Raw genomic sequence first — 13,190 nt, 5'->3', positions numbered from 1 at the left:
ATCAGTAATTGCATTAGCAATAAATCATGGTGAGGCTCTTTACAATCAAAGTCTCAGGGCACAAGTAAACTCCTCAGATGACCACATCAGAGCACATCACTGGTTCCTCCCCTCTACTTATCCAGGAATTTAGAGGTGGGAGGAGGATTCCAGACCAGCATGGGGACCTTAAGGGATCGAGACTATCTTGACACTCACCTCAAATATATTCACAACACGGCACAGGAGCCCATCAGAGTGCTGGGCTTGCAACTTGGCTTTACGCTATGTGCACTGCTGAGCACTCCTGCATACAATACTACTACATACAGCTTATACTCTATCTCTCCTTTTTCATCTCTCCTCCGCACTCGCCTGCTGAGAGAAGAGTGAGAACAAAGTGTATTGGAGAACCTTGGAAAGAGAGGGAGAATGAAAGAGAGAGGGAATGAGAGAGGGGTAGAGTGAAAAAGAGAGAGACTGAAAAAGAGAGGGAGAAAAGAGAGGTTGAGGGAAAGAGAGAGCAGGACAGAGAGAGCGGGAGAGATAGAGACAGAGAGAGAATGTGTTTGAAGGGCTGTATGTCTGAGTATGTTCTTTGCTCGCAAGGGAGTTTCATCGCTTTTACCATCAGATGTTGGGATTAATTTGGTCAAACCCCACCAGCCTGGGAGCCTGACGAGAGACAGTTAAGGTTTGTTTCACTGTTAAAGTCCTTAGTTGTTTTGTTTGTTTTGTGAGGATGAAATGCTACAATTACATAACAGAGATGTGGAGTAGTTATACCCACTGGGTTAATTTCACTGTTTCATTAAAATAATAATTGAACTGAATATTTTATCTTTACAAAGATAAGATAGATAATGAAAAGACAGTAAAGTGTGACATTAATGAAATAAGAAATGACTGGTACATTAGCAAACCAAATCGGTCTATATCACCACCCGAAAACATCCTACTAACATGACTCCAAACTCGATTAAGCCCCCATGGAGTATGCCGACATGGATTAAAAGATTGTTTTTATTGCATTCGAAGTGATAACATGCAGCAAGTAGCCCAGTCAGTCGTCTTTTGCTCAGTGATCTGCTCTGGATGATATTGATGCAAGTGGTGCAGGTATTCAAATTCCATATAAAGAATTGTACAGAATTCCATATAAAGCTCCATGGTATTGTTTCTGTGTCTAGGTAAACACAAATACATGCAAGGAAGACAACGGCCTCAGTTTTCTTTCCTTTGACTTGCTGTTTTTATCTTTCCTTTCTAAATCCTGGTGAAGGCACCGTGTGCCCAAGTGCTGCTTTTTGCCTTCACTGCTGTTTTTATCTTTCCTTTCTAAATCCTGGTGAAGGCACCGTGTGCCCAAGTGCTGCTTTTTGCCTTCACTGCTGCTTTTTGCCTTCTGCATTAATAAAATATGAGAGTAGGCTACAATAGAATGTGTGACTCTCCACTTTCTTTAAAATCACTTAAAAACAAAACATGATTTTATTGCAAAGGCCGTTTGACACGTAGTTTGTGCATTTATATTTTACTTGTCTCAGCTCTACACATACAGTCAGGGTCGGCCCCAGCCTTTTGGGATGCGAATTTGGCTGGGGGATCCCCCCACTTTTTAGTTGACCCCATCTTTGCGGCGGATTCTACACATCATGCCATGGTGATACAGAACATTTAGTTTTAAAGCAGATTTTCTGCAATTCTACACATTTGTGATCGGCCTCCTTGATCCGATCTTATGTAGAAACATAACTGTATTTTTTTACATTGGATAAATGTAGAGACTCGGAGCTAGTATGGTATATTATACACTGCAGTTGAGGAACACCGGGAAAGTAATTCTGCTTTGAGACTTGTAACCCCACTTTTGAAAAAAAGGCCCTTGATTGTTTTGGGACACTTACTGGAGAGTTCTTCATTGTCTTCGTCGCCATTCAACATAGTTCACCCTTAGCCCCACCCATCTCTTTAAGGATTCACATGTGAGGCCATGTGCTAAACAGTGAGTATGGAAGTGTACAACCAAAGATCATGACTAAAGGCAGGTTTATATGACTTCCACATGTCTGTATAGAGTGGTTGCAGTGAAAACATGGAAATGCTATTGTTGTCTGAAAATCAAACTTGTCATTTTCATAATTAAGAACAAATTCTTATTTTCAATGACAGCCTAGGAACAGTGGGTTGCTCAGGGGTAGAACATCAGAGTCTTACTATGTCAGCTTGGGATTTGATCTTGCAACCTTTCAGTTACTAGTTCAACACTCTAACCCTGCAGCCGCAGTATAACTACAAAAACGACAGGCTGCATGACATCAGCAGACTGGGGGTCCAAAATAGCCTAACTGGTGAATTTTAACACCAATAAATCCATCTGTTTCGAAAGGAATTTAATATATGTCAGTCTAGCAAACCCGGCAACTAAATGCAACTTTCTAGATAATGTTTTTGGTTCACTTCTAGCTTGTTGGAAGGTGGAATTGGTTCAATGAAATGGTTACTTGCATAATGGGGTCTTTTGTTTGGACAATTAACCATAACCTGACCCTTTGGACACTGTGTTAACAAACCTCCAAACAAGCTTCAATGCCATTACAACACTCCTTCCGTGGCCTCCAACTGCTCTTAAACACTAGTAAAACTAAATGCATGCTCCTCAACCGATCGCTGCCCGCACCCGCCTGCCCGACATGCATCACTACTCTGGATGGTTCTGACTTAGAATATGTGGACAACTATAAATACCTAGGTGTCTGGCTAGACTATAAACTCTCCTTCCAGACTCATATTAAGCATCTCCAATCCAAAATTAAATTTAGAATCGGCTTCCTATTTCGCAACAAAGCATCCTTCACTCATGCTGCCAAACATACCCTCGTAAAACTGACTATCCTACCGATCCTTGTCTTTGGCGATGTCATTCACAAAATAGCCTCCAACACTCTATTCAGCAAACTGGATGCAGTCTATCACAGTGCCATCTGTTTTGTCACCAAAGTCTCATATACTACCCACCACTGCGACCTGTATGCTCTCGTTGGCTGGCCCTCGCTTTATATTCATCGTCAGACCTACTGTTTCCAGGTCATCTACAAGTCTTTGCTATGTAAAGCTCCACCTTATCTCAGCTCACTGGTCACCATAACAACACCCAACCGTAGCACACACTCCGGGAGGTATATCTCACTGGTCATCCCCAAAGCCAACACCTCCTTTAGCCGCCTTTCCTTCCAGTTCTCTGCTGCCAATGACTGGAACGAATGGCAAAAATCACTGAAGTTGGAGACTTATATCTCCCTCACTAACTTTAAGCATCAGCTATCTGAGCAGCTCACCAATCGCTGCAGCTGTACACAGCCCATCTGTAAATAGCCCATACAACTACCTACCTCATCCCCATATTATTTTTATTTACTTTTTTTGTTATTTTTCACACCAGTATTTGCACATCATCATCTGTACATCTATCACTCCAGTGTTAAACTGCTAAATTGTAATTACTTCGCTACTATGGCCTATTTATTGCCTTACCTTCCTAATCTTACTCCATTTGCACACACTGTGTATAGATTTTTCTCTTGTTATTCACTGTACTTTTGTTTATCCCATGTGTAACTCTGTGTTGTTGTTCTTTTGTCTCACTGCTTTGCTTTATCTTGGCCAGGTCACAGTTGAAATGAGAACTTGTTCTCAACTGGCCTACCTGGTTAAATAAAGTTGAAATAATTTATTTTACATTTTTAATCCCAACTCATAACGTTACTACCTTTCATAGCTAGCTAACATTAGGCATGTTAATAGCAATTCAAATGGATCTGAGATACGACTAACATTACTACAGAGATCATACACATAACGTTAGCTAGTGAGCCAGCCAGCCAGCTAACATTAGCTAGCTAGCTAACAGTGTGCTTTAACTTGCAATGAAAATGACTTTCTGACATAATTAGAAAGATATAATACCTGAAAATGTAGCTAGCTAGACTCTCTTACCCTTATACATGGACGACCGCATATCCCTCTCTGTCACGGATGCCATGGTTGCCCTTAGTTTGAAGTTGTAATCCAGTTTTATACAACAGCGTTCTGTGTTCTCTTTTCAACTCCCTCCACATTTGCAATCAAACACCCACATTTTCTCCATCTCCTTTAGGTATCATACTCTGCTCACACCAGGCATTCCACTGATTTCAAAACTCGGTCCTCCAGAAAGTGGAGAGCCACTTGTGCAGTTCTTCGTGATATCTTTCAAAAAATCCGCTTTAGAAAGGATTACCTACACATAGTAAACAGCTCATGTTATCGACAGAAGCGAGCTACATGGCAGACCAATCCGAACTCATCTCTCGGCATGTCCAGCTCTTCCATTATCTAAGCCAATCATGGCTAGCAGGAAGGTTCCTGGCTTTTTCCGTGGCTTAACCAACTAGGCTCGTAATTTAACAATTTTATTCATATTTACAGATGGCATACAAGTTTGTTTTTAAGGCACATGAAAGTTCACATGTTCCAGAAGGCATTTATGCCCCAAAATGCATTTTGATATAAAATATGCCTTTCATGTGAAGTAGTGATGCATGGCATATGCCTAGTCACATTTTGTGATGGGGCAGATTTTTCTTTGCAGTTTTAAAACTAATTTCATGCAATTATACTCATTTTGCCATGGGGTGGAGATACATTTTTGCGGTAAAAAAAACAACATTTCCTGCAATTCTACACATTTTGCCGAGATACGACTCAAAATCAATGGGGGCCCCCTGGAGGTCAGGGCCCCTGTGCATGTGTCCTGTGTGCCCTGTCGGTAAATTGGCCAGGATTACTGCAAAGTTTAGATAGCTGGCAAGACTAATTTACCTATCAATCCAAAAAATTGTCTAATTGAGTGACTAGCCTAGTGGTTAGAGCATTGGACTAGTAACTGAAAGGTTGCAAGTTCAAATCCCCAAGCTGACAAGGTACAAAATCTGTCGTTCTGCCCCTGAACAGGCAGTTAACCCACTGTTCCTAGGCTGTCATTGAAAATAAGAATTTGTTCTTAACTGACTTGCCTAGTAAAATAAAAATAAATAAAATAACAAGAAGAAAACTGCTGATGCACTACCAAATTTCAAAATTCCACCTTATGTATTGTAATATTATAACTGGTAAATTGAGACCCTGACTGAGTTCCCTTGGTGGGGGGCCACTTACTTTGCTTATTGGCAGGGCCGGCCCTGCATACAGTATGTAATGCAGTAAGTTGACTAACAACATTAAATAATTTGGTCAACCCATAAAGATAATTGGCCATTTTCGTTGAAAACTTCAAATTCCAAATTCAAATTATAAACTGTGATTTAGCATTAAAACTGTCAGCAGTGGAGAGCCCCGTGATAAATTGTGTTGATATATTCCAAACCAGAATTCCTAAATTCTTCTACAACTGGGGCAGCAGAGCTGGTTTGACGTCATGGGATGATTGATGACATTTGTGTTTGGGAGGATTTGCAAATGTTGGTGGTGTGTGTGAGAGAGTGATAATTATGTAGTAACATACAGTACAGATGGTTTAATGGTCCATAAGGGCATCTCAGACCATCCTTTCTTGGGGCTCCCGAGTTACTCTGCGATCTAAGGCAATGCATCTCAGTGCTAGAGGCATTACTACAGACCTTGGTTCAATTCCAAGCTGTATCAAAACCAGCCGTGATTTGGAGTCCCATAGGGCCCAGTGTTGTCCGGGTTAGGGTTAGGAATTTTTTCTTAACTGACCTGCCTAGTTCAATAAAGGTTAAATCAAATAAAAAATCAAATAAAAATTCTATAATAATTCTATAATAATTCTCTGAGGATACATCATTACCGTACAGTATACAGGCCAGAGGGTCATATGTATGTGTTGATGCGTTAATGCCAACACTGTTTCTAGGCTTTGCTGGTTCATATTGGGTTCTATTTAAAAACGGACTCTTATGTAACACAATTTCAGTCGAACACAATACCATTTCCTTTGTCTCTGAATATTGATCCAGCAACAAAAGTATTTTATGCTTTGCAATGGTCTACGTCCTTGTATGCCTTGTTCTTCGTTTCTATCTAAAAGTCGTGACACATCTCTCAATATAGAGATGGGGTGCACATGCAAAAAAGACAAGTTTGTTCTTGCTTGCTGTGGTCTTTTACATTTGAATTCAATATAGTACAGCCATCACAGAAGTTTCTGCTACTACCTTTCTCAAGGGATGCTGTTGAACATCTCACAACACATCTCTCAACCCAAAGGATACTACTGGTGGATTAGGGATGGCTGTCTTTTAGGGATGTGTATCTAACACTTTCAAGACGATTCAATACTTATATACACAAAACAAAAATAGAAACACAACATGCAAAAATGTCAAAGATTTTACTGAGTTACAGTTCATATAAGGAAATCAATCAATTGAAATGAATTCATTAGGCCCAAATCTATGGATTTCACATGACTGGGAATGCATATATGAATCTGTTACTCACAGATACCTTAAAAAAAGGTAGGGGTGTGGATCGGAAAACCAGTCAGTATCTGGTGTGACGACCATTTGCCTCATGCAGCGCGACACTGGAACACGCTGTCGTACACGTTGATCCAGAGCATCCCAAACATACTCAATGGGTGACATGTCCCAGTGAGTATGCAGGTCATGAAAGAACTGGGACATTTTCAGCTTCCAGGAATTGTGTTCAGATTCTTGCGACATGGGGCCATGCATTATCATGCTGAAACATGAGGAGATGGCAGGGGATGAATGGCACGACAATGGGCCTCAGGATCTCATCATGGTGTCTCTGTGAATTCAAACTACCATCAATAAATGCAAATGTGTTTGTTGTCCTTAAACTATGCCTGTCCATACCATAACCCCACTGCCAGCATAGGCTTCTCTGTTCACAACTGTGACATCAGCAAGGACAAAGACCATCCTGATGAGCTTCCCTGAGTCTGTTTCTGACAGTTTGTGCAGACATTCTTCGGTTGTGCAACCCCACAGTTTCATCAATTGTCTGGGTGGCTGGTCTAAGACGATCCCGAAGGTGAAGAAGTCATATTTGGAGGTCCTGGTTGCGTGTGGTCTACAGTTGTGAGGCCGGTTGGACGTACTGCCAAATTCTCAAAAATTATGATGGAAGCTTATGATAGAGAAATTAACATTCAATTCTCTGGCAACAGCTCTTGTGGATATTCCTGCAGTCAGTATGTCAATTGCACATTCCCTCAACTTGAGACATCTGTGGCATTGAGTTGTGTGACAAAACTGCACATTTTAGAGTGGCATTTTATTGTCCCTACCACAAGGTGTAATGATCATGCTGTTTATTCAGCTTCTGGATATGGTACTCCTGTCAGGTGGATGGATTATCTTGGCAAAGGAGAAATGCTCACTAACAGGGATGTAAACACATTTGAGCACAACATTTGGGAGAAATAATATTTTTGTGCTTATGGAACATTTCTGGGATCTTTTATTTCAGCTCACGAGACCAACATTTTTATATTTTTATTCAGGATAGATAGAGTGCATTCGGGAAGTATTCAGGCCGCTTCCATTTTTCCACATTTTGTTATTCTAAAATGTATAATTTATTTGTATTTTTATCACTATACACACAATATCCCATAATGGCAAAGCAAAAACAGGTTTTTAGAAATGTTTGCAAATTTATAAAAATAATAAAAAATGGAAATACCTTATTTACGTAAATATTCAGACCCTTTGCTATGAGACTCGAAATTGAGCTCAGGTGCATGCTGTTTCCATTAATCATCCTTGAGATGTTTCTTCAACTTGATTGGAGTCCACCTGTGGTAAATTCAACTGATTGGACATGATATGTAAGGCACACACCTGACTATATAAGGTCTCACAGATGACAGAGTATGTCAGAGCAAAAACCAAGCTATGAGGTCGAAGGAATTATCCGTAGAGCTCTGAGACAGGATTGTGTGAGGCACAGATCTGAGAAAGGGTATCAAAACAGCATTGAAAGTCCCCAAGAACACAGTGGCCTCCGTCATTTTTAAATGTAAGACGTTTGGAACCACCAAGACTCTTCCTAGAGCTGGCCACCCGGCCAAACTGAGCAATCGGAGAGAAGGGCCTTGGCCAGGGAGGTGATCAAGAATCCGATGTTCACTCTGACAGAGCTCCAGAGTTCCTCTGTGGAGATGGGAGAAACTTTCAGAAGGACAACCATCTCTGTGGCACTCCACCAATCAGGCCTGTATGGTAAAGTGGCCAGACGAAAGCCACTCCTGAGTAAAAGGTACATGACAGCCAGTTTGAAGTTTGCCAAAAGGCACCTAAAGAACTCTCAGACCATGTGAAACAAGATTCTTTGGTCCGATAAAACCAAGATAGAACTCTTTGGTTGAATGCCAAACGTCACGTCTGGAGGAAACCTGGCATCATCCCTATAGTGAAGCATTCTGGTAGCAGCATCATGCTGTGGGGATGTTTTTCAGCGGCATGGACTGGGAGACTAGTCAAGATCGAGGGAAAGATGAACGGAGCAAAGTACACAGAGATCCTTCACGAAAACCTGCTCCAGAGCACTCAGGACCTCAGACTGGGTTGAAGGTTCACTTTCCAACAGGACAACGACCCTAAGCACACAACCAAGACAGTGCAGGTGTGGCTTCGGGACAAGTCTCTGAATGTCCTTGAGTGGCCCAGCCAGAGCCTGGACTTGAACCCGATCGAACATCTCTGGAGAAACCTGAAAATAGCTGTACAGCGACAATCTCCATCGAACCTGACAGAGCTTGAGAGGATCTGCAGAGAAGAATGGGAGAAACTCCCCAAATATAGGTGTGCCAAGCTTGTAGCGTCATACCCAAGAGGACTCTAGGCTGTAATTGCAACCAAAGACGCTCCAACAAAGTACTGAGTAAAGGGTCTGACTATTTATGTACATTTGATATTTCAGTTTTACATTTTTAATACATCTGCAAAACTTTCTAAAAACCTGTTCTTGCTTTGTCATTATGGGGTATTGTATGTAGATTGATGAGGGGGACAAAAACGATGTAATCCATTTTAGAATAAGGCTGTAACGTAACGAAATGTGGATTGAATACTTTTCGAATGTACTGTACATACAGGAACAATAACGATAAGTTTCAATTTGAAATTATTTGGTGCTATTCAGTTTCATTAGAGGAACGCATTGATGTGATTCAATAACATTTGTTGATTAAGATTTATTTCCCATGTGAATCCAAATCTGCTGCTGATGGAGCTCATGAACTGCGGCTATGAGATGATTCGGCCTGAGCTAAATGTGTGTGTGTGACCTAATGTCTATGGTGTATGTAGTCACCTGAGCTCAGCTAAGGGAGAATAGTGGGCCGCTACCACCCCACTATCAGATCAGGGGTGGCTGTCTGTTAAGTCACATGTTTGTGCAGTAAGGGGGTTGGTTGAGCACTCCTTTGCAGTATTAGTGCAATGCAGGCTCCCACTACACACACACACACACACACACACACACACACACACACACACACACACACACACACACACACACACACACACACACACACACACACACACACACACACACACACACACACACACACACACACACACACACACATGTCTGTTCTCATTAGGCCTTCTGCTCTGGAGGCAGAAACTACAGAAGACATCTCAAATCAACTGTAAAATAACAGTGATGACTTATGATGGCCTACTCATTAAGTCAAACAGTACTTTATAGGACACAACAATATAATTTGTGTCAAAAGGTCATATGGATGCAGGTACTATAATCAACAAGATCCTCCAACACGTCATCAGTCAGATGTTGTCATCATTCAGTGACCACTCAATCTCAGAAAGTGGGATATGGAATAGCCAAGTGTGGCACGATACAAGGACATTTTGTACAATCTTGGGACTTGCCTTCCAGACAGATAAGAACAGCGGGGGTTTAGCCTCCAGAGAATACATGGATGCACAATAACCTGTTAACCAAGGAATATAGCCTACCATCGTACAATGAAAGAGAGAAACTACTGTAAATTTGTATAAACCCGAAGCTAAAAATAAACAGGTCTGTTGAAGCAGATTTGAAGGGGGGAGGGATAGAAGTAAAGAGGGATGAGGGGTGGGATCAGTGGAAGTTGGCCTACAGCTGTCATTCAGTGCTATGCATACAGACGCTGCACTGTTAACAACTAACATTAGTATAGAAGAGGTGGACTGTTTAAGGAAGTTTTGACTGGTTCAGAATGCCACCATGGCACGTCGATAAGGCAGATGAATCGAAGAGGTGAAGCAAGGACCCAAATAGTGGGGTTTATTGCACACACAGACACAGGAGCACTTGGGGAACAGTTGCAGGATAACGTTGAGGTTTACTAGGGAAATACAAGAGGGGGATACAAACACATTTTAACATACAAGCATGACTGACAAGTGCAAAATGGATAACTGAAATGCATCTCAAAAGCTGGATTGACAGGAAATGGTACTAATTTGCATGCAGAATATACACTAACTTTAACAAGGATATTGATATGAACATGTATACATATTATTCAATGATGAAAGGTACTCACTTGTCAGTCACTCACAAAATGGAAAGGAACACATAAGTTGGCCGCCCCATGCATTTACCAACAGGAATAAGGAAGACTGGAGGGTGCTAAATGAACAGAGTGAAGAGGGTTGGGGTGAGAGGCAAGGGAGGGGCATGGCCAGAGGTTAAGGGTGAGGACATAAGCCTTCACAACAACTAGTGTGTAATGTCTTTGAAGGGGACTACAAAGTATCCCCTTCAAGTCAAAAGGTGACAGGAATTCTAGTTAATTATGCAATATGTAAACTATTCTCTAATCTCCAGTATGCAGTTGTTGTTAGAAATGCAGGAATGTCACATACTTTCTGCAAAGTTAATTAGAAAGTCAAAACCCTGACAGAGAACCTGGATCCTTGACATCTAGCTCTGGCACTGCCTCCTCCAGTTTCCCCCAGTCACTTCAAGTAAAATCAATGTTTGGACCAATATCCTGGACACTGGCACAATATATTGTATCTTTCATGCTCCCTTACAGTGATTTTTCTGGACGTGGAGTCTTGTCATTTTTGCTCATCTCCCTTTCCTCTGTGTGTGTGACATTGTTTGATGTCTGCTCCTGCTCCACTAACTTCACATTGCCTGACTCGCAGAATTAAATGCACGCCAGAGGACCAATTTGCTCATGTTTCATTTTTCTGGAATCATTATCCGTAAAATCCCTCCGGTAAGATACTGTCAAGGTTGACTAGACGAACATAGAAAGTGCATTTTGACCTCAAAATGAGTAGATATAATCGGAGCAGAGTTTGTTAATAATGATGATGAGTTACTGATGTGCCAGTTATAAGATTGGGACTGTATGAAGTACTGCTGTTGATTTCAATGCAGTACTTTGTATGTAACCTCGTCCCCAGGCTATATTGCTACCACATATAGAAAGAGAGACAGGTTCAATTGGCTGGTGGATAAGATTATTTTTCATGTTGTCTTGTAACTACTTTAACTGCATTGTAAAGTAAGCCCATGTCTTCCCTCTTTCCACCAGGTAATGAGGACTAGTTAAGTGAGAAGCCAAACATCCTGGAGACCAATCTACCCATGTCACCACAACATCCTCCTGTCCCTTTCTTCATTGGATCTGCAACCCAGCTGCTATTGTCTCACTGACAGTCTCTCAGTGGAATTCAACAGAGATACTCCACTGCCCAGATTGCCAATGATTACAAGGAATGGTCTGCTGTTGGTCTTTTGGTTTCTCTTGGACAAAGGTTTCCTGGCTCCCCTCCACGCTCCGTCCCAAAGCAGGATGGGAAGAGAGCAACACCTGAGGGGTGTGGAAGGACTGGGATTGAGGAGACATGTGGCGTCAGGGGTTCAGAGGGTGAAGAGAGGATGGGTGTGGAACCAGTTCTTTGTACTGGAGGAATATATGGGATCGGAACCACAATATGTTGGAAAGGTAAGGCCACCATCATTTTAAAGCATTCATTCAGACTTATATATATGAACTTTCCCACAGTAGGTTGGGAAAAAAAGGCAACATAAGTTCAAGGTTATGGTTCTCTAAGACTAATCCATGTAAACCTCTGTCTTTATTCTTGTGATGACAGTTTGAGGTCAGAAATCAAACTGAGGAGTTTGAAGGCTTTGTGCCTCTGTCCGTTAAGACTTAAAGAATATAGGAATGCAAGCAGCACGACACGAATCACATCTAATTGCTTGAGCTGCTTGATCGCTTCTGACTGCGATTTTGCAATTTTCTCAGCATCGGAATCTAATTATCAACACACAGAGGAAGTGAAAGGGATTTCTGGGCAGTTCCAAATCAAATGTTAAGAGGCATTAAGAACCATTCTGGAATCTGGCACTTCCAGCTCAAATGAAATAATGGCTTAGATTGACTTGTCAGCTGCTGATGCCAAAGACATCTACCACCGCCTTTCTCAGCACGCACAGTCCCGCTGGATGTGCTTCTGTTGGCTGAGAAAGGAAGGATGGGAAAGTCGCATCCACACATTGTCAAACAGATGCTACAATTACTGAGTGATTCACTCCTCACAGTGGGTGCACCCCCCAAATGGAATGTAACCAGTGTCTGAATGTAACCAGTGTCTGAATGTAACCAGTGTCTGAATGTAACCAGTGTCTGAATGTAACCAGTGTCTGTGTTGAGAATGAGGATGGCAGAAGTCGTAACCGACCAGCCCTGAGACCACTGATTCATCTGTTGCTGGTTAATAGGGGATAGTGTGAAGGATCAGGACCTTGATTATCACTGTGAGCTGCATGTTTGGAAAAGGGAACAAAAACCAAATCTGGCTTGAAAACCATCTGACTGCCAGTTCATGAATCCCCCTCCAGCTCGAGAGAGCTGTCTAATGATTTCTGTTACTCTATTTAGAAAACCCACAGAGGCATATTACAGTATAACACGGTAACTTGCACCTGGAGACCTTCCTCAGCCATTGAATTGGTTATTGTTTCTATATCGCCTTTGTAAAGAGATTTAGCAAGACAACGCTATGATTTATAAACAGACACAAATGAGCCTTCACAACTTTGAATTTACCAACAGGTAATGGCCACAGCCTGGCTAAAACAGGAGATAAAGCATTTTCTACCATGAATCGCACACCTTTGTGTGAGCATTTTGAAGACAGAAA

General features: G+C 41.7%; 1 protein-coding gene across 1 annotated transcript in view; it reads left to right on the top strand.

Moving 5' to 3' along the window:
• Positions 1–214: 214 nt before the first annotated feature.
• cdh12a (cadherin 12, type 2a (N-cadherin 2)) overlaps positions 215–13,190 on the top strand; it is a 34,999-nt gene continuing 22,023 nt past the window's right edge. The window contains exons 1-2 of the mRNA XM_035799265.2: positions 215–673; positions 11,573–11,986. Coding sequence (XP_035655158.1) covers positions 11,744–11,986 — 243 coding nt within the window. The 5' untranslated portion in view covers positions 215–673; positions 11,573–11,743. The remainder of the gene's footprint in view (positions 674–11,572; positions 11,987–13,190) is intronic.

This window comes from Oncorhynchus keta, chromosome 23 (assembly GCF_023373465.1).
Source record: "Oncorhynchus keta strain PuntledgeMale-10-30-2019 chromosome 23, Oket_V2, whole genome shotgun sequence".
NCBI classification, from domain to species: Eukaryota; Metazoa; Chordata; class Actinopteri; order Salmoniformes; family Salmonidae; genus Oncorhynchus; species Oncorhynchus keta.
Note: the sequence above shows the minus strand (reverse complement) of the source record. Positions and strands in the feature narration are given on the sequence as shown.